This window comes from Oncorhynchus mykiss, chromosome 10 (assembly GCF_057628025.1).
Source record: "Oncorhynchus mykiss isolate SJ-2025 chromosome 10, ASM5762802v1, whole genome shotgun sequence".
NCBI classification, from domain to species: Eukaryota; Metazoa; Chordata; class Actinopteri; order Salmoniformes; family Salmonidae; genus Oncorhynchus; species Oncorhynchus mykiss.
In genome coordinates this window covers 80502746-80524554 of record NC_143031.1, presented here as the reverse complement: position 1 = coordinate 80524554, position 21809 = coordinate 80502746, and the positions used below count along the sequence as shown (strand labels likewise).

The window sequence follows — 21809 nt, the reverse complement described above, 5'->3', positions numbered from 1 at the left end:
ACTGTAGTAGAAACATCTGTTGGGTTGGTAGAATGTGGAAGTAGGTTTTAAATTCATACTTATTACAAATCTGCAGTTGTCTGACTATTATATTATTATTTAATGAAAGAAATGTAAAAATGCACTTTTTGTCTGGAAATAAAATAAACATTTATCTGCGTTAACCACTCCAGTCAACAGATGGCGATATGCGTTTTTCAGGCGATGCTATCAGAGTGACGTATAATGTAGTGGACGGGACGCTTCTTCAACAACATCTAGTCAGCCACCTCGGTAGCTTCCTAGCGGGACGTTCAAGCTGTTCAGACTGCTTCGGTCTATATTTACTTCTGTATTTGGAACATAATTCTGTCTTTTAACTAGTTTCCCCATTTCATGTCATATTTCCGTTTAGTCAGGTAACGGTAGCTGGCTTGATAAATGAGCCTATCACTAGGCTAGTCGCTAACTAGCTAACATCCCCGACCATGAGCTCAGCAAGCTACTGCCCTCCTGCTAAAAAAGAGGTCTGCTGGAAGGAGAAAGAAGGTATTTGGCTGAACGTTGTCGTGAAAGAGGAGAATGAAGAGGAGGATGTCACAGTAAACGAAGAAGTAGAGGGTGAGGCTGTTACACAGAAAGAAGAGGAAGAAAACGATTATACTTTTTTTGGAGTGAATGAAGGAGAGATAACTGTCATATTGAAGGAGGAGGAGAGGGAAGAAGAGGAGGAGACAGAAGATCTGAGTAACACCAGTAAGTCCTGTCTTGAAAATAGTTGTTGAACTGATACGTGGTTTTAAAACGGCATTCTACTCTAGTTCTGAGCTTAAATGCCGTTTTTTAATGTAGGAATTGATAAAGCTACACTGTAAGATGTGAATACCATCAAGAAGCTGGCCAACAACAAAACTTTAACAATGGATTTGCACCCAAAATCACAACTTAAATGTCTCACGGAATGGACTTGCCTTCATTCAATACTGCAATTCCACTGTACTAAACTGGAGGCGATTTCCAGCCCACCGTTGACTGCGGTCAAGTGAGCCGACAGTCGCAAAACGCGGTCAGGCCATCTGCTCTTCAGTTTCTTCCTGAATTTGCGTGCGCGAATACACTTTACGGAATGGCTTTTTTTCAGGTAGGGAAACTGAGTTGAATGGACTCTCATGCACAGGTAGTCGAGACGATGGCTACAAATCATTACAAGCAAACCGTTTGAAGCACACTTATTCACTCTTCCATAATAAAAATGATACCAAATCGTTTATTTAATTTTCGCGTTATCATAAAGTACTTTATCATTGCTAGAGTGTCAAGCTTAGGCTGGACTGGTGTAACGCTACAACATACAATGACATTCTAGACCATTCTATAGGCCTCTCTGACTAAGAACCACACAGAGACCTGCATTTTGTAGTGGCTTTAATAACACTTGTGAAAAGTGACTTCAGGTGATTGAGGGATCTAGTCTAGATTATACATCATAGGAAGTTTTATCATGTGGAGGTTTCATTCAGGTCTCTGTTTAATTAAATCATCTGTTTGTCTTTGACAGGAGAGAGACCAGACTCTCCTTCTGACAGCAGGAAGAGTCCTTCAGGGAAACCAGACCCCGAGACGTCCAAACCAGCAGGACGACATCACTGCTCCCAGTGTGGAAAGAGTTTTACTCAGTCAGGGAGCCTGAGAACACATAAGAGAATACACACTGGAGAGAAGCCTTACCACTGTTCCCAATGTGGAATGACGTTTACCCAGTTAGGGAGCCTGCAAACGCATGAGAGGGGACACACAGGGGAAAAGCTTTTCCAATGTTCCCATTGTGGAAAGAGTTTTGGCCAGGTAGGAAACCTGAACAAGCATGAGAGGACACACACAGGTAAGAAGATGTACCGCTGCTCCCAGTGTGGAGAGAGATTTACCCGGTTAAGGTACCTGAAAGAGCATGAAAGAATACATACAAATACACAGGAGGAGAAGACATACCACTGCTCTCATTGTGGAAAGACATTTTCCCAGTCAGAAAACCTGAAAACACATGAGAGAATCGAGAGGCTGTGTTCTGACTTGTGTTTTTGACTGAGAATGTGTGTGTTTGTTTGGGCTGTCAGACTTGAGTTCACTTCGTATAATGTTAGTGCACTATTTTTAATTGTGATTAATCCATTGTCTGAAAGGGTTAAAAACACACTGACAACATCCAGAATACATACTATATACAGCTAAAATCTACAATGCCATGTAAACACAAGATGACATTGAGGTTAAATAAAGTGTGATTTATCAATGGAACATATTTTGACAGGTCCACTGTGTGTCTCTGTAGAGTCATAATATCCATAACAACTAGAGGTCAAACAGGGAGATGGTTCCATTCATTTTCCCCACAGGGCTGTGTTTTGTTTAGACTCACCCTGGTGTGATGTTTTGATAACCATGTAAACCTCTCTGGGACAAGGTGACTGAGGACACAGTGTGTTGTCAATTGATTGTCATGTTTTTAAAATGGTATAACTGCCTTTATTTTAGCTGGACCCCAGGAGGAGTAGCTGCTGCCTTGGCAGGAACTAATGGGGATCCATAATAAACCCCCAGGAAGAGTAGCTGCTGCCTTGGCAGGAACTAATGTGGATCCATATTAAACCCCAGGAAGAGTAGCTGCTGCCTTGGCAGGAACTAATTGGGATCCACAATAAATCCTAGGAAGAGTAGCTGCTGCCTTGGCAGGAACTAATGGGGATCCATAATAAACCCCAGGAAGAGTAGCTGCTGCCTTGGCAGGAACTAATGGGGATCCACAATAAACCCCAGGAAGAGTAGCTGCTGCCTTGGCAGGAACTAATAGGGATCCATATTAAACCCCCAGGAAGAGTAGCTGCTGCCTTGGCAGGAACTAATGGGGATCCACAATAAACCCCAGGAAGAGTAGCTGCTGCCTTGGCAGGAACTAATGGGGATCCATATTAAACCCCCAGGAAGAGTAGCTGCTGCCTTGGCAGGAACTAATGGGGATCCACAATAAACCCCAGGAAGAGTAGCTGCTGCCTTGGCAGGAACTAATGGGGATCCACAATAAACCCCAGGAAGAGTAGCTGCTGCCTTGGCAGGAACTAATGGGGATCCACAATAAACCCCAGGAAGAGTAGCTGCTGCCTTGGCAGGAACTAATGGGGATCCACAATAAACCCCAGGAAGAGTAGCTGCTGCCTTGGCAGGAACTAATGGGGATCCATAATAAATACAAATTATTTTATCAATATATGTGTCTCTCTCTACTCTCAGATTTGAAAATGCTGATTAGCATCAAAGTAGACAACATGCCTACAAATCCCTGCAAGCTCCTGCAATTAATCTCTAGCCGACACCTTTCACAGAACAGTTCATAGAATTGTCCATTGAAATAAATGTTGACAATTTAATCATTGCTACATTAAGGCCTGATTGGTGGAGTGCTGCAGAGATGGTTGTCCTTCTGGAAGGTTCTCCCGTCTCCACAGAGGAAATCTGGAGCTCTGTCAGAGTGAACATCGGGTTCTTGTTCACCTCCCTGACCAAGGCCCTTCTCCCCCGATTTCTCAGTTTGGCCGGGTGGCCAGCTCTAGAAAGAGTATTGGTGGTTCCAAACTTCTTCCATTTAAGAATGATGGCGGCCATTGTGTTCATGGGGACCGTCAATGCTACAGACATTTTTTGGTACCTTTCCACAGATCTGTGCCTCGACATAATCCTGTCTCAGAGGTCTACAGACAATTCCTTTGACCTCATGGCTTGGTTTTTGCTCTGACATGCACTGTCAACTGTGGGACCTTATATAGACAGGTGTGTGCCTTTCCAAACCATGTCTAATTTATTGAATTTACCACAGGTGGACTCCAATCAAGTTGTAGAATCATCTCTAGGATGATTAATGGAATCAGGATGCATCTGAGCTCAATTTTGAGTCTCATAGCAAACGGTCTGAATACTTAAGTAAATACATTTTGAAAAAATTTCAAGCCTGTTTTTGGTTTGTCATTATGGGGTATGAATACTTAATGAATACACTGTATACCACTGGAAGAGGTTTCTATCATTGGCAGTTTTGTACACAGTCAGGTGATACGTGGTATAGAAAGTCCAATCTTAGGAGAGAACATGGGAGGCACTATACTGTGTGTCTGCAGGTGTCTATCTGGTCAAAACCACTGATACAGGTGCCCCTCCACCCTCTGGTGGGATGGATCATGTCTACAGAGAAACCTACATTCAAATACTTAGATTTGTGAAATTATTAGATATTACTTGTTAGGTATTACTGCACTGCCGGAGCTAGAAACACAAGCATTTTGCTACACCTGCAATAACATTTGCTAAACACGTGTATGTGACCAATAAAATGTGATTTTGATTTGAAATAAACATCCTATTTATCAAAGCTGATTTTGGGTGGAGTCAAAATGACTCCAAAGGATTTTAATTTGTTAAAAGTCCTTATTGATACAGAAACACTAAACCAGGATTTAGATGTATCAAGAACAAGTTGATTGACAAAGTCATGAAAAATTGGATGAATTGAATGAAGCACATTTTGGCTGTGATAAAAGATATGCCTCAGTTCAAAATGATCCATGTCAGAACTATGGTTCAATGTAAATATATAGTGGGTCTAAATGATCCATGTCAGAACTATGGTTCAATGTAAATATATAGTGGGTCAAAATGATCCCTGTCAGAACTATGGTTCAATGTAAATATGTAGTGGGTCAAAATGATCCATGTCAGAACTATGGTTCAATGTAAATATATAGTGGGTCAAAATGATCCCTGTCAGAACTATGGTTCAATGTAAATATATAGTGGGTCAAAATGATCCCTGTCAGAACTATGGTTCAATGTAAATATGTAGTGGGTCTAAATGATCCATGTCAGAACTATGGTTCAATGTAAATATGTAGTGGGTCTAAATGATCCATGTCAGAACTATGGTTCAATGTAAATATGTAGTGGGTCTAAATGATCCATGTCAGAACTATGGTTCAATGTAAATATGTAGTGGGTCTAAATGATCCATGTCAGAACTATGGTTCAATGTAAATATGTAGTGGGTCTAAATGATCCATGTCAGAACTATGGTTCAATGTAAATATATAGTGGGTCTAAATGATCCATGTCAGAACTCTGGTTCAATGTAAATATGTAGTGGGTCAAAATGATCCATGTCAGAACTATGGTTCAATGTAAATATGTAGTGGGTCTAAATGATCCATGTCAGAACTATGGTTCAATGTAAATATGTAGTGGGTCTAGAGTTTGTTTTAAATTATCACTCATTAAAAACGAATCAATCAACACATGCTTTTCTTTGAACGACTTAATATGATAATCAACTTTAATGAAATAAATGAAAAATAAACTTTTGGTTCCTCAACTGCGTTGCCCCTCCAGTCAGCAGATGGCGATGTGCGTCTTTTAGGTTCAGGCGACGCTGCCAGTGTGACGTATAATCTAGTGGACGGGACGCTCCTTCAACAACAACAGTTAGTCACCTCGGTAGCTTTATAGCAAACATAGCTACAACATTCACTCTCTTTACACTGTTTTGGTGTATATTAGTCGCTGTGTATTAAACACACTTCTGTCGTATGTACGTGTTGGCCCATTTAATTACATAATTACGTTGTTTGTCAGCTAGCTGGTTTGCTAAATTAGCTTAGAGCTAGGCTAGTTGCTAATGCTAGCTAGCGAACATCTCCGACCATGAGTTCACTAAGTTACTCTCCTCCTGCTAAAGAAGAAGAGGTCTTCTGGACGGAGAAAGAAGCTCTCCTGAAAGAGGAGGAGGATGTTACAATACAAAAACAAGTAGAGGGTGAGGCTGTTCCCGTGAAAGAAGACGAGAAAGACGTTTCAGTGGAAGAAAAGGAAGACTCGTTCAGAGTGAAAGAGGAGGAGGATGTTACAGTAAAAGAAGAGGAAGCAGAGAGAGAGGAGGCTGCAGTTTATGGAGTGAAAGAGGGGGAGATGACTGTCACATCGAAAAAGGAGGAGGAGGACGAAGAGGAGGAAACTGGATATCTGGGCCCAGTTTCCCAAACGCATCTTAACGCATCCTATGGTTCTAACGGTGAACTTAGCCGTAAGATGGTTTTGAGAAACCGGGCCGTGATTAACACTAGTAAGTACTGTCTTAAAAACAGAAGCACAAACTCTGCAGTTGTTGAACTGATGTGTGGTGTTAAAGGGGAAATATGTACTTGCTACATTTATATTATTTATAGCCATTGATTCTTGAAGAATATAACACATACCTCATGACCTTTGTTCAACTGTTGTACCCCATCAGAACCCCAAATAAGATTTTTTACACCAATGTTTAGAAACAATGTGAATCAACACTGTAGAGCCTCAACATGGTTAAAACTATCATGTTGATTTCATGGATGGTCAGTCCTTGCATCCGTAGGTCTGTCTATGAATTTGAGAGTAGTTACATTTCTCCAGACCCATCCATCATCTTATTACCAAAACAGTGGTGGAATGACATCTTTGTTATTGTTTGAACTGCAGATTGGTTGATCGATTTGATTTGGCTTTTTTAAAGGGACAACCTAGGATTTAAACGGCAACAAAATGCCTGCCCTGAGACTTGGTTTGGTAAACAGCTGAGGGATGGGGGCTGGATAAATGTAACCACTCTCACATTCAATTCATTGCCCTCGTGCGCCTATTTTAGCAAACACAGAAAGGGGCCTATATTGGTGACCAAAGGTTGTCTGGCACACTTGTTAGGTGTTCAGCAACTGTAATAACTTATTTCTAGCCGACAATCATCGATGTTACTACTAATGTGAAAACAAGACTATGACTATTGTTGCTCACTTGACTGTCTCAAGACAATTGTCAAGTAATTTTAACATTCATTACAGACTCAATTGTTGTACAACATCATGGCTACGCTGTTGTCATCACCTTTTACAGTGGATTTCTGCTGTTGTGGGCCTTTAACCATCTGTCTGACTTGTTGTTCACACAGGAGAGAGATGTGACTATCGTGGATCCTCTGGGGAGCCTCAACATCATGAAGCTGACGAGGCAGAGAAGAGTCCCTCCCGATCAGAACACCTCAAGAAACACCAGTGGAGACCAACAGGGAAGAAATCTCACTGCTGCTCTGACTGTGGGAAGAGTTACTTAAGATCAAATTCACTAAAAGTACACATGAGAATTCACACTGGAGAGAAACCTTACAGCTGTGATCAATGTGGGAAGAGTTTTACTCATTCAAGCAGCCTGTTATCTCACCAGAGAACAGACACAGGAGAGAAACCTTACAGCTGTTATCAATGTGGGAAGAGTTTTACTCAGTCAAGCAGCCTGTTATCTCACCAGAGAACACACACAGGAGAGAAACCTTACAGCTGTTATCAATGTGGGAAGAGTTTTACTCAGTCAAGCAACCTGGTATCACACCAGAGAACACACACAGGAGAGAAACCTTATAGTTGTGAACAATGTGGGAAGAATTTTACTACATCCAGACATCTGATTATACACCAGAGAACACACACAGGAGAGAAACCTTATAGCTGTGAACAATGTGGGAAGAATTTTACTACATCCAGCCATCTGATTATACACCAGAGAACACACCCAGGAGAGAAACCTCATAGCTGTGGTCAATGTGACAAGAGATACTCTGATAACAGATCTCTGATCAAACATCAGAAAATACATTAATGATGGAGTTGTTTCATGATATCAATGAATTAATGTCACAATGTAGAATGTTTAAACATTGTAGTAGGAATATTTTAATGATGTCACAATGTAGAATGTTTAAACATTGTAGTAGGAGTATTTTAATGATGTCACAATGTAGAATGTTTTAACATTGTAGAAGGAGTTTTTTAATGATGTCACAATGTAGAATGTTTTAACATTGTAGAAGGAGTATTTTAATGATGTCACAATGTAGAATGTTTTAACATTGTAGTAGGAGTATTTTAATGATGTCACAATGTAGAATGTTTTAACATTGTAGAAGGAGTATTTTAATGATGTCACAATGTAGAATGTTTTAACATTGTAGTAGGAGTATTTTAATGATGTCACAATGTAGAATGTTTTAACATTGTAGTAGGAGTATTTTAATGATGTCACAATGTAGAATGTTTTAACATTGTAGAAGGAGTATTTTAATGATGTCACAATGTAGAATGTTTTAACATTGTAGTAGGAGTATTTTAATGATGTCACAATGTAGAATGTTTTAACATTGTAGAAGGAGTATTTTAATGAAGTCACAATGTAGAATGTTTTAACATTGTGGTAGGAGTATTTTAATGATGTCACAATGTAGAATGTTTTAACATTGTAGAAGGAGTATTTTAATGATGTCACAATGTAGAATGTTTTAACATTGTAGAAGGAGTATTTTAATGATGTCACAATGTAGAACACTAAACGGTGGCCCCCTGTTCAATTGATTTCTGCATGATATGGATATCAGCCTCAGGGGGAAAATCCAGGCTCTGAATTGAAAGAGTGATATTTATATGATATAACAGAAAGTGACTAACACAAAAAGAGCTGTGTTACACTTACAGCATTGGTGACCCACTTGAATCATAATGTAGCTAGATGTTTTCTACAAGTTGTTCTCTAACCAGTGATGTAAACATTATTCCCAGATTCCATGTGGTTTTTGGTCATCTCCCCACTCTCACGCAAATGATTTCAACATGATATCGATGAGGGATGAAAAATAAGTGTTGCGTTCCTTTGTTTAACGACCTCTAAATGTAAATGCATCTCTCCAAAATGTAGCTGACTGTCTTCTGCAGGTTGTCCTCTAACCAGGGAGGTAAAATATATCTCCCATTTCCATGTGTTTTTAGTCGTGTTAGTTTCAACAGCACCAACAACCTGATTTGTCCTCTAACCAGGGAGGTAAAATATATCTCCCATTTCCATGTGTTTTTAGTTGTGTTAGTTTCAACAGCACCAACAACCTGATTTGTCCTCTAACCAGGGAGGTAAAATATATCTCCCATTTCCATGTGTTTTTAGTTGTGTTAGTTTCAACAGCACCAACAACCTGATTTGTCCTCTAACCAGGGAGGTAAAATATATCTCCCATTTCCATGTGTTTTTAGTTGTGTTAGTTTCAACAGCACCTACAACCTGATTTGTCCTCTAACCAGGGAGGTAAAATATATCTCCCATTTCCATGTGTTTTTAGTTGTGTTAGTTTCAACAGCACCAACAACCTGATTTGTCCTCTAACCAGGGAGGTAAAATATATCTCCCATTTCCATGTGTTTTTAGTTGTGTTAGTTTCAACAGCACCAACAACCTGATTTGTCCTCTAACCAGGGAGGTAAAATATATCTCCCATTTCCATGTGTTTTTAGTTGTGTTAGTGTCAACAGCACCTACAACCTGATTTCCCCCCTAATTGATATCAGTGATTTCTTGCTACTTGTCAGAACAACAGTGTTTCTGGTGCTGGTGCATTTTATGTTGAGGTTTTCAGTATCACAAATGGTTTCTGCATGTTGGTTATTCATTTGGACACATTAAAGCTGTGTTTTGACATTGGGCTGTACCACCAAGCTAAATGTCATTGAAAAGACGTTGAAAAGAAGACGATACCCAACGTCCAATATACGTTTGGTTTTAGTTTAAGGTTGTAAATATTTATTTTCAGGTTGTTGTTAATAACGACTTGAAAACAACTTAATTTCAAAGTTCTTACAGTTTAGACACATTGACTGTTGTGTAAAATATTGAATCAACTATTTCACCAAACCAGAACCTGTGAATTCAACTAGACTTTATTACAAACAGTAACAAAGCTGAACAATTCCATGGAAGAACTGACTCTTCATTCTTAGTACTTGGCTTTTATACAGTCTGACCCTGATATAACATTCTAACCACTACCCTGCTGCCCCAATAATACACTAAATACATGTAATATAGCCTATACAGTCTGATCCTTACATAACATTCTAACCACTAGGCTACCCTGCTGCCTCAATAATACACTAAATACATGTAATATAGCCTATACAGTCTGATCCTTACATAACATTCTAACCACTACCCTGCTGCCCCAATAATAGACTATATACATGTAATATAGCCTATACAGTCTGATCCTTACATAACATTCTAACCACTAGGCTACCCTGCTGCCCCAATAATACACTATATACATGTAATATAGCCTATACAGTCTGATCCTTACATAACATTCTAACCACTACCCTGCTGCCCCAATAATAGACTATATACATGTAATATAGCCTATACAGTCTGATCCTTACATAACATCCTAACCACTACCCTGCTGCCCCAATAATACACTATATACATGTAATATAGCCTATACAGTCTGATCCTTACATAACATTCTAACCACTAGGCTACCCTGCTGCCCCAATAATACACTAAATACATGTAATATAGCCTATACAGTCTGATCCTTACATAACATTCTAACCACTACCCTGCTGCCCCAATAATACACTAAATACATGTAATATAGCCTATACAGTCTGATCCTTACATAACATTCTAACCACTAGGCTGCTGCCCCAATATTGTGAGAGGTGATATTCTCCTGGACCAGACAGCATCACAGGTGGTATTCTCCTGGACCAGACAGCATCACAGGTGGTATACTCCTGGACCAGACAGCATCACAGGTGATATTCTCCTGGACCAGACAGCATCACAGGTGATATTCTCCTGGACCAGACAGCATCACAGGTGATATTCTCCTGGACCAGACAGCATCACAGGTGGTATTCTCCTGGACCAGACAGCTGGGTGATATTCTCCTGGACCAGACAGCATCACAGGTGATATTCTCCTGGACCAGACAGCATCACAGGTGATATTCTCCTGGACCAGACAGCATCTCAGGTGATATTCTCCTGGACCAGACAGCATCACAGGCGGTATTCTCCTGGACCAGACAGCGTCACAGGTGATATTCTCCTGGACCAGACAGCATCACAGTTAATATTCTCCTGGACCAAACAGCATCACAGGCGATATTCTCCTGGACCAGACAGCATCACAGTTAATATTCTCCTGGACCAAACAGCATCACAGGCGATATTCTCCTGGACCAGACAGCATCACAGGTGATATTCTCCTGGACCAGACAGCATCACAGGTGATATTCTCCTGGACCAGACAGCATCACAGGTGATATTCTCCTGGACCAGACAGCATCACAGGTGATATTCTCCTGGACCAGACAGCATCACAGGTGATATTCTCCTGGACTAGACAGCATCACAGGTGATATTCTCCTGGACCAGACAGCATCACAGGTGATATTCTCCTGGACCAGACAGCATCACAGGTGATATTCTCCTGGACCAGACAGCATCACAGGTGATATTCTCCTGGACTAGACAGCATCACAGGTGATATTCTCCTGGACCAGACAGCATCACAGGTGATATTCTCCTGGACCAGACAGCATCACAGGTGGTATTCTCTTGGACCAGACAGCATCACAGGTGATATTCTCCTGGACCAGACAGCATCACAGGTGATATTCTCCTGGACCAAACAGCATCACAGGTGATATTCTCCTGGACCAGACAGCATCACAGGTGATATTCTCCTGGACTAGACAGCATCACAGGTGATATTCTCCTGGACCAGACAGCATCACAGGTGATATTCTCCTGGACCAGACAGCATCACAGGTGGTATTCTCTTGGACCAGACAGCATCACAGGTGATATTCTCCTGGACCAGACAGCATCACAGGTGATATTCTCCTGGACCAAACAGCATCACAGGTGATATTCTCCTGGACCAGACAGCATCACAGGTGATATTCTCCTGGACCAGACAGCATCACAGGTGATATTCTCCTGGACCAGACAGCATCACAGGTGGTATTCTCTTGGACCAGACAGCATCACAGGTGATATTCTCCTGGACCAGACAGCATCATAGGTGATATTCTCCTGGACCAAACAGCATCACAGGTGATATTCTCCTGGACCAGACAGCATCACAGGTGATATTCTCCTGGACCAGACAGCATCACAGGTGATATTCTCCTGGACCAGACAGCATCACAGGTGGTATTCTCCTGGACCAGACAGCATCACAGGTGGTATTCTCCTGGACCAGACAGCTGGGTGAATACACTATATATACAATAGTATGTGGACACCCCTTCAAATTAGTAGATTGGTCTATTTCAGCCACACCAGTTGCTGACAGGTGTTTAAAATTAAGCACACAGCCATGCAATCTCCATAGACAAACATTGGCAGTAGAATGGCCTTACTGACGATCTCAGTAACTTTGAACGTGGCACCATTATAAGATGGCACCTTTCCAACAAGTCAGTTTGTCAAATTCCTGCCTTGCTGGAGCTGCCTGGTCGACTGTAAGTGCTGTTTTTGTGAAGTGGAAACATCTGGGACCAACAACGGCTCAGCCAAGAAGTAGTGGGCCACACAAGCTCACAGAACAGGACCGCCGAGTGCTGAAGAGTGTAACGTGTAAAAATCGTCTGTACTTGGTTGCAACACTCACTAACGAGATCCAAACTGCCTCTGGAAGCAACATCAGCACAAGAAACTGTTTGTCAGGAGCTTCCTGAAATGGGTTTCCACGGCCGAGCAGCTGCATACAAACCTAAGATCAATATGGGCAATGTCAAGCGTCGGCTTGAGTGGTGTAAAACTCACAGCCACTGGACTCTGGAGCAGTGGATACGTATTCTCTGGAGTAATGAATCATCTTCACCTTCTAGCAATCCAACACACTAATCTGGGTTTGGAGGATGCCAGGAGAACCTGCCCTAATGCATGGTGACAACTGTAAAGTTTGGTGGAGGAGGAATAATGGTCTGGGGTTGTTTTTCATGGTTCGGGCCTTTTAGTTCCAGCTAAGGGAAATCTTAATGCTACAGCATAGAATGACATTCTAGAGGAATCTGTGCTTCCAACTTTGTGGCAACAGATTGGGGAAGGCCCTTTCCTGTTTCAGCATGACAACGCCCCTGTACGCAAAGTGAGTTCAATACATGAATGGTTAGTTGAGATTGGTGTGGAAGAACTTCACAAAGCCCTGACATTAAAAACGTCAAACACCTTTGGGATGAATTGGAACGGTGACTGCGAGCCAGGTCTAATCGCCTGACCTCACTAATGCTCTTGGAATGGAAGCAAGTCCTCGCAGCAATGTTCCAACATCTAGAGGAAAGCCTTCCCAGAAGACTGGAGGCTGTTATAGCAGCAATGTTCCAACATCTAGAGGAAAGCCTTCCCAGGAGAGTGGAGGCTGTTATAGCAGCAATGTTCCAACATCTAGAGGAAAGCCTTCCCAGAAGAGTGGAGGCTGTTATAGCAGCAAAGGGGGGGACTAAATCCATGCAAATGCCCATGATTTTGGATTGAGATGTTTGACGAGCAGGTGTCCACATACTTTTGTTGATTTTGTGTATATACTGCAGGCAGGCAGGCAGGCAGGCCCTCCTCTCCTCTTCTCCCCCTCTTCTCTTCTCCCCCCTCCTCTCCTCTTCTCCCCCTCTCCTCTTCTCCCCCCCTCTCCTCTTCTCCCTTCTCTCCTCTCCTCTTCTCCCCCTCTCCTCTCCTCTTCTCCCCCTCTCCTCTCCTCTTCTCCCCCTCTCCTCTCCTATTCTCCCTTCTCTCCTCTCCTCTTCTCCCTTCTCTCCTCTCCTCTTCTCCCTTCTCTCCTCTCCTCTCCTCCCTTCTCTCCTCTCCTCTCCCCTCTCCTCTCCTCTTCTCCCTTCTCTCCTCTCCTCTTCTCCCTTCTCTCCTCTCCTCTTCTCCCTTCTCTCCTCTCCTCTCCTCTTCTCCCTCCTCTCCTCTCCTCTCCTCTCTTCTCCTCTTCTCTTCTCTCCTCTCCTCTTCTCCCTTCTCTCCTCTCCTCTTCTCCCCCCTCTCCTCTTCTCCCTTCTCTCCTCTCCTCTTCTCCCTTCTCTCCTCTCCTCTTCTCCCCCCTCTCCTCTCCTCTTCTCCCCCCTCCTCTCCTCTTCTCCCCCCTCTCCTCTCAACTCCTCTCCTCTCCTCTCCTCTTCTCTCCTCTTCTCCCCCTCTCCTCTTCCCCTCCCTCTCCGCTTCTCCCCCATCTCCTCTTCTCCTCCCTCTCCTCTTCTCCTCCCTCCTTTCCTCTTCTCCTCCTCTCCTCTCCTCTCCTCTACTCTCCTCTCCTCTCCTCTCCTCTCCTCTTCTCTTCTCCCCTTCTCCTCCCTCTCCTCTTCTCCCCCTTTCCCCTTCTTCTACCTCCCCTTACTTTATTTAATATAAATTAAAGGATGGGAGGGGAAGGGAAGTAGGGTAGAGAGGGAGGAGGGGGAGAGAGAGAATATATTATTATCACTGTCTTCTCACCAGTGATGTCATCACAACCAGTAACCTGTTCCTCTCTTGGCCCAGCCTGACCCTGACATATAGCATCAGGCCTGTTGAGTTGACTTGGGTAACAGACCTCTAGCTTCTACACCACATCCCCCCTTCAACCTGCTCTAACATGAGACCTCATCAGTACTCATTTTGGGTGCTGGTACTGTTTCTATTTAGGTGCTGGAACATTAAGCCAATATTCTATAAGAGGTGAACTCAAGCAGTAGAAAGTTAGAGGTGATATTATAGGACACTGTGTGAAACGTTGCTGCTCTGTCAGCAGTTTCCTGTGGAGTTTTTCAGTTTGCTGTCGTGTGTTCAACCACTGATCCAAGATAAGTTGCTAAGAAGTTTATCTCACATCAAAGACCTAACGAACGAATGACACATAAGTCATATAGCCGAGCAGTACGTTCCAGTCTTCAGTCCTCTCTACATGACAGTGACTTGTGTATGTCAGTGGAGCCCCAGTTAGAGACAGACATGATACCTGCAGTGATACTGATGACCCTGTTGTGGAGCAGAGGTAGGATGCTCTTATACTGCTATACACTTGTGACAGTTACTGAGATATGATTTAATATTGTAAGATATATTATAATTTGCAGGGTTAGTAAAATAACATGCAACTGGAAGCAGACAGTAAAAATGTGTCTCAAAGCAGGACAATGATGTGATCACCTGTAAATGTACTTTACTGTAGCCTAACTGTCCATCTGGGGACAGGCACTAATGTCAGTTAAGTTGTGATGGTGTCATGCATCTGACTGTTGTATATTCAAAGCGTCAATGATTGATTGTATCTGTCTCTATGTAAATGAGAGTATATATTATGTATTATATATTATATTGGTGTTATGTTAGAGTAGGAGAAGGGAGGGTGTAGATGATAGAGGTCTATGAGCTGAGTCAAGATCAACAGGTTCAACACTATATGTCAGAGAGAGAGAACGAGAGAGAGAGAGAGAATTGTGGAGGAGAGAGAAAGAGAGAGAAGAGAGAGGGGAGGGAGATTTGTAGAGAAGAGAGAAATAGTTAGGGAAGGGCTCCACTAGGGCCCTCTCAGCCAGCCTGCTCCACTAGGGCCCTCTCAGCCAGCCTGTTCCACTAGGGCCCTCTCAGCCAGCCTGTTCCACTAGGGCCCTCTCAGCCAGCCTGCAGCATTTAAGTTCACTTTGACATTTTATAGTTGTGTAGTTGTCACGGCTGATTTCCTCCTCTTCGTCTGAAGAGGAGGAAGGACCAAGATGCGGTACGTGTTCATGACGATTTTAATAAGACAAGCACTGAACACTAATGAAATACATAACAATAAACCAATACGTGCAAATACCAAACCGAAACAGCACCGTGTGGTGAAACAGACACGGAAACAATCACCCACAAAGTACCCACACAATATGGCTGCCTAAATATGGTTCCCAATCAGAGACAACGATAGACAGCTGCCTCTAATTGAGAACCAATCTAGGCAACCATAGACATACAATATACCTAGAAAGGAAACAGCCCCATAAACATACAAAACCCCTAGACAAGTGCCAAAAACACATACATCACCCATGTCACACCTAACGAAAATAACAAGGAAAACAAAGAATACTATGGTCAGGGTGTGTGGTTTATTATATTTCTAGTCAGTAAATATTTAATAATTGTGTAGTTCTAGATACTGTGTGGTTTATTATATTTCCTAGTCAGTAAATATATAATAATTGTGTAGTTCTAGATACTGTGTGGGTTTATTATATTGTCACCCATAGCATTGGTGTCCTGTATGACAGAGTCATAGACATGTAAGACACATGAAAGAGGAGGATGGCGTTGATGTTTCTCTACAGGGGGAGTCAACATGTGTTTTCTACCTGTCTACCTGTCTAGTACCCCCATCAGTCTAGTCAATAACTCAACTCTCTCCCTGAACCAAACCTGTCTAGTAATTAACTAAATGATCCTCCCGACCCCAACAAGTCTAGTGCACTACTGAGCTCTCTCCTTGACCCCCGCCAGTCTAGTACATAACTCAACTCTCTCCCTGACCCCCACCAGTCTAGTACATAACTCAACTCTCTCCCTGACCCCAACAAGTATTTCTACACACCCCATTTAGCCATACCCTAGGTTTATCTGTATTTCTACACACCCCATTTAGCCATACCCTAGGTTTATCTGTATTTCTACACACCCCATTTTGCCATACCTATGGTTTATCTGTATTTCTACACACCCCATTTAGCCATACCCTAGGTTTATCTGTATTTCTACACACCCCATTTAGCCATACCCTAGGTTTATCTGTATTTCTACACACCCCATTTAGCCATACCCTAGGTTTATCTGTATTTCTACACACCCCATTTAGCCATACCCTAGGTTTATCTGTATTTCTACACACCCCATTTAGCCATACCCTAGGTTTATCTGTATTTCTACACACCCCATTTAGCCATACCCTAGGTTTATCTGTATTTCTACACACCCCATTTAGCCATACCCTAGGTTTAGCTGTATTTCTACACACACCATTTAGCCATACCCTAGGTTTATCTGTATTTCTAAGATTTGGCATGGGTCCTCAGATCCTCAAAAGGTTTTACAGCTGCACCATCGAGAGCATCCTGACGGGTTGCAACACTGCCTGGTATGGCAACTGATCGACCTCCAACCGCAAGGCCCTATAGAGGGTAGTGCCTACGGCCCTATAGAGGGTAGTGCCTACGGCCCTATAGAGGGTAGTGGTACGGTCCTATAGAGGGTAGTGGTACGGTCCTATAGAGGGTAGTGGTACGGCCCTATAGAGGGTAGTGCGTAAGGCCCTATAGAGGGTAGTGCGTAAGGCCCTATAGAGGGTAGTGCGTAAGGCCCTATAGAGGGTTGTGCGTAAGGCCCTATAGAGCCCTATAGAGGGTAGTGCGTAAGGCCCTATAGAGGGTAGTGCGTAAGGCCCTATAGAGGGTAGTGCGTAAGGCCCTATAGAGGGTAGTGGTACGGCCCTATAGAGGGTAGTGGTACGGTCCTATAGAGGGTAGTGCGTACGGCCCTATAGAGGGTAGTGGTACGGTCCTAAAGAGGGTAGTGCGTACGGCCCTATAGAGGGTAGTGGTACGGTCCTATAGAGAGTAGTGGTACGGTCCTATAGAGGGTAGTGGTACGGTCCAGTACATCACTGGGGCCAAGCTTCCTGCCGTCCAGGGCCTCTATACCATTGACTCTGTACCAGTACCCCCTGTATATAGTACTCTGTACTGGTACCCCCTGTATATAGCCTCCACATTGACTCTGTACCAGTACCCCCTGTATATAGCCTCCACATTGACTCTGTACCAGTACCCCTGTATATAGCCTCAACATTGACTCTGTACCAGTACCCCTGTATATAGCCTCCACATTGACTCTGTACTGGTACCCCCTGTATATAGCCTCCACATTGACACTGTACCAGTACCCCCTGTATATAGCCTCCACATTGACTCTGTACCAGTACCCCCTGTATATAGCCTCCACATTGACTCTGTACCAGTACCCCCTGTATATAGCCTCCACATTGACTCTGTACCAGTACCCCTGTATGTAGCCTCCACATTGACTCTGTACCAGAGGAGAGGAGAGGAGAGGAGAGGGGCAAAAGATGATAGGGGCAGAAGAGGAGAGGAGAGGGGCAGAAGAGGAGAGGGAAGGGGGAGATTAGGAGAAGAGAGGGGGAAGAGTGGAGAGGAGGGATTATAAGATAGGGGAGGGGGAGAAGAGGAAAGGGGGAGAAAAGAGGGGGTGAAGAGAGCAGAGGAGGGGGATTGGAGGAGAAGATAGAGAATTAGAGAGGGGTGAGAAGAGAAGAGAGGAGGGGGATTGGAGGAGAGTGGAAGTGGAAGAAGAGATGTGAGGGGGGGGGGGAAAGGAGGGGGTGAAGAGGAAAGGGGGAGGAGAAGCGAGCGAGTGTAGAGAAAAGGAGAAGGAGAGGAGAGGAGAGGGGGGAGAAGAGGAGAGGGGAGGGGAGTAGGGGAGGGGGGAGAAGAGGGGGACAGGGGGAGGAGAATAGAGGGGGAGAAGAGTAAGTGAGAAGAGGAGAGGATGGAGAAGAGGAGAGGGTGGAGAAGCTAAGAGGGGGGAGAAGAGGAGTTTTGAACATCTGACTTGGAAAGGTGGCATCCTATGATGTTGCATTGTTGAAAGTCACTGATCTTTTCATTAAGGCCAGTCTACTGTCAATGTTTGTCTATGGAGATTGCATGGCTGAGTGCTTGATTTTGTACATCTGTCAGGAAGGGGTGTGGCTGAAATAGAGTCCACTAATTTGAAGGGGTGTCCACATACTTTTGTATATCTAGTGTATGTACACATGGGTGTTGTTGCACCATACCAACGATAAGCCTGTCTTCCATATCACATCATGAAAGGTCATGTTGATGTTCATTTAACCTCTGTCTCTCTCTTTCGCCTCAGATCTCCAGGCTCAAAGCGTCAGTCCACCAGGTAGGTAGAGTATAAATCTACAGTGATTATAGCAGTTCAATATTAGTCAACTTTATTATCCCACATGGAGAAATTCATGTGTCCATACAAACCATTCTAAACCCCAATAACAAGTAGTGTTTTATGGAACTACTAATACTTGTCAACCACAAAGCAATACTGCTGTTAGAATAACAGAATCACTGTCATCATCTGTCCTCACCACTGTGTTTTCCTCTCTGCTGTTTACAGCTGAATACTCAGTCAGACTGGTGGATGGGACCACTTCCTGTTCTGGGACAGTGGAAGTCTTCTATGAAGGAGAGTGGTTGGGTCTATGTTCTGGGTGCTGGAGCATAATGAGAGAGGTTAAAATTTTGTGTAGAGAGCTGAACTGTGGAGATGTTGTAGCTGAATCTAGAGGACCTCAGTTTGAAACGGGAAGAGGAATAGTCACAATATATAGTATGTGTAGTGGACATGAGTCTTCTGTTGGACAGTGTGTCATCACAGGAGCACCTGGTGTCTGTGATGGTGGATATTATCGTCATGTGACCTGTTCAGGTAAGAGACTGGTCATATTGAGAGATTTATTTATACATTATACAATATTACCATGTATCATGTTTTATGTGTTTTTATTTCATTTAAATAGAGGGAGAGATGTCAGATGTATTTAAACATTATATTTGTGTTTGTCATATTGGTTTATGGGAGATGTTCATGGGCAGATCATTGTAGTTCAGATGGTACTGAAGTGAAGCTGCCTGATGGATGTCCAGCTGTTTATTTTCTATAAAGTGAAGTGAACTTATTCCTGTCTCCTGCCTGCATTATTCCCAACCCGATCCTGAGTGACTAAGAAACCATTTCTACCTCTTACAGTATCAAACATAGCAAACTACTATCTTTTATCCAACATATTTGTGTTTAGTCCTCGACAGTGTCATCAACAAAACTGATTGAATGTTCAACCAACTCTTTTTCTCCAGAGTCTGTGCGGCTTGTGGATGGAGCTGGTCTCTGCTCTGGGAGAGTGGAGGTGAAGTCCAATCAGTCCTGGGCCTCAGTGTGTGAAGCTGACTTTGACCGGCAGGATGCAGAGGTAGTCTGTGGGGAGCTTGGCTGTGGGGCTCCTGCAGCTCTACAGGGGGGGCTCTATGGAGGAGGTGAGGGTCAGACCTGGGATAAAGAGTTCCAGTGTAAAGGCAATGAGTCCCTTCTCCTGGACTGTGACACCTCAGACAGAAAAAACAACACCTGCCTACCTGGTAATGCTGGTAATGCTGTTGGACTCACCTGCTCAGGTAAGAAACAGTTTGTCACTCAATCAACATTGTTTCTCACCTGGAGTGAAGAATATGAGAGACAATATAGGTGTGTTTTAGTGAGAAAATAGTAAGATTACTGTCTCTCTCTCTTCTTTTCTCAGAGCCTGATGATGTGAGGCTGGTGGGAGGAGGCAGTCGCTGTGCTGGTGGAGTGGAGTGGTACGACCAGGGAGAGTGGAGAACTGTGGGAACTGAGGACGAGGACGAGGACCAGGAGAATGTAGCTGCAGTAGTGTGTAGACAGATGGGTTGTGACTCCACTGTTTCAGTTCTTCCTGGAAACACCACTAGAGGGTTTGGAGTTACATGTTATGGGCCTGAGTCTTCACTGAGGGAGTGTTTTAGAAGTTATGATCTCTATCCTGGACTCACAGTGATCTGCTCAGGTAATAAAAATATATTATTGTTATATTTAACTGTTTTCCTTCATTCATACAACTTCCTCTGCACCTCTCATGATGACTGTTTAACTTGTCAGTCTGCTTTACTAAATAGATCACTCAGTCAAGTAGGAATCAAATACAACTTAAATATCCCAGAATGCTTTTGTATTTGAGTGTTATCTCAGTGAATGTCTCTACTCACTACCACTGTCATATTATTGCCATATCTAAATGAGGAAAGTAGTTGAGGACCTACCTTGTTACATGCTGATGTTATTGTCATATCTATAGGAAACTAGTTGAAGAAGTTTGTCTTGTTCTCTTTTATTGTTACAGATCTCCTGGTCCAGCCTGATATCTTCCTGACTGACTCAATGGGAGGGGTCTTCAGGGGCCACCAGGGGCCCGAGATGTTCAGGGGCTACAACTTCACCATCACCTGCTCCACTCAGCCACAGTACCCAGGAGGCTCCTTCCTCCTCACGTTCACCGGCTCCACCAGAACCCAGACCCAGCCAGCTGTCAATCACTCTGCTGCCTTCCTCTTCCCTGCTGCAGATGACTCCCACCAAGGGAACTACAGCTGTGATTATGACAATTATGTTTTCTCTCATAACTTCTCCTCTGAGAGTGAGCTCCTCCCCCTCGCCATCACAGGTAACTGAACATGAACCAGACTTATAACTTTGTCAATGACAGATTTCCCACAGATCTATGTGATGATGATCAGTCCCCTCATCAAAGGTGTTTCTGTTTGCAGCCTCTCCTCTGCCAGCCTTCATCATCAGACACGTTGTAGTGCTGCTGATCCTAGTGACAGCCATCACCACCTCCTACCTGTACTACAAGGTAAAGACATTTACTCAGACGTTACAAGTCATTTAAACTAGAGGGAGAGAGAATGGAGATACTAGTAAGTAAATGTCTGACTGTTGGTGCTGTGTCTCCCTAGCCCACCAGGAGGCAGAAGAGAGTGAACAGGGTGAGCAGCATGGATCTTTATGTCAATGCCATGGAGATGGTCTCTCTGAGCTCCAGAGCTGAAGCTGGACCGGGAGAGGAGAGAGCAGCCGAGGGGACGGAGTAGGAGTAGAATGAAGCTGATCCTACATGCTGATCTTAGGTCAGTTTTGTGTTTTAAATCGATGGCCAGCAGTGGATTGGTGTGTAAAATGTGGTGACAAACCTGAAGTGGTTCTAATTTTAATAACAAGTTCAGAATTAGTTTCTCTTTCTAGAACCTTGGAAGAAATCTAAAAGGAGTGACTGCA

The 21809-nt window shown here is 43.4% G+C and overlaps 2 protein-coding genes across 2 annotated transcripts; both read left to right on the top strand.

Moving 5' to 3' along the window:
* The first annotated feature begins 241 nt into the window (after positions 1 to 241).
* Positions 242 to 21203, top strand: LOC118941404 (scavenger receptor cysteine-rich type 1 protein M160-like). The gene is made up of 7 exons (XM_090188081.1): positions 242 to 735; positions 1538 to 1774; positions 18813 to 18845; positions 19077 to 19388; positions 19817 to 20131; positions 20257 to 20541; positions 20875 to 21203. Exons 1-7 carry the CDS (start codon positions 468 to 470, stop codon positions 21201 to 21203), a joined length of 1779 nt encoding a protein of 592 aa, XP_090044207.1. The 5' UTR covers positions 242 to 467.
* LOC149980483 (uncharacterized) lies at positions 5173 to 9558 on the top strand. Its single transcript, XM_090188074.1, has 2 exons — positions 5173 to 6136; positions 6995 to 9558. Exons 1-2 carry the CDS (start codon positions 5719 to 5721, stop codon positions 7696 to 7698), a joined length of 1122 nt encoding a protein of 373 aa, XP_090044200.1. The 5' UTR covers positions 5173 to 5718; the 3' UTR covers positions 7699 to 9558.
* Positions 21204 to 21809: the final 606 nt, after the last annotated feature.

Excerpts from the sequence above, each read along its gene's own strand:
- LOC118941404 (XM_090188081.1), top strand. The coding sequence starts at position 468 with ATGAGCTCAGCAAGCTACTGCCCTCCTGCTAAAAAAGAGGTCTGCTGG. Across the intron at positions 20,132-20,256 it reads TGTTGGACTCACCTGCTCAG|AGCCTGATGATGTGAGGCTG; the intron begins GTAAGAAACAGT and ends TTCTTTTCTCAG. Across the intron at positions 20,542-20,874 it reads ACTCACAGTGATCTGCTCAG|ATCTCCTGGTCCAGCCTGAT; the intron begins GTAATAAAAATA and ends TTATTGTTACAG.
- LOC149980483 (XM_090188074.1), top strand. The coding sequence starts at position 5,719 with ATGAGTTCACTAAGTTACTCTCCTCCTGCTAAAGAAGAAGAGGTCTTC. Across the intron at positions 6,137-6,994 it reads CCGGGCCGTGATTAACACTA|GAGAGAGATGTGACTATCGT; the intron begins GTAAGTACTGTC and ends TTGTTCACACAG.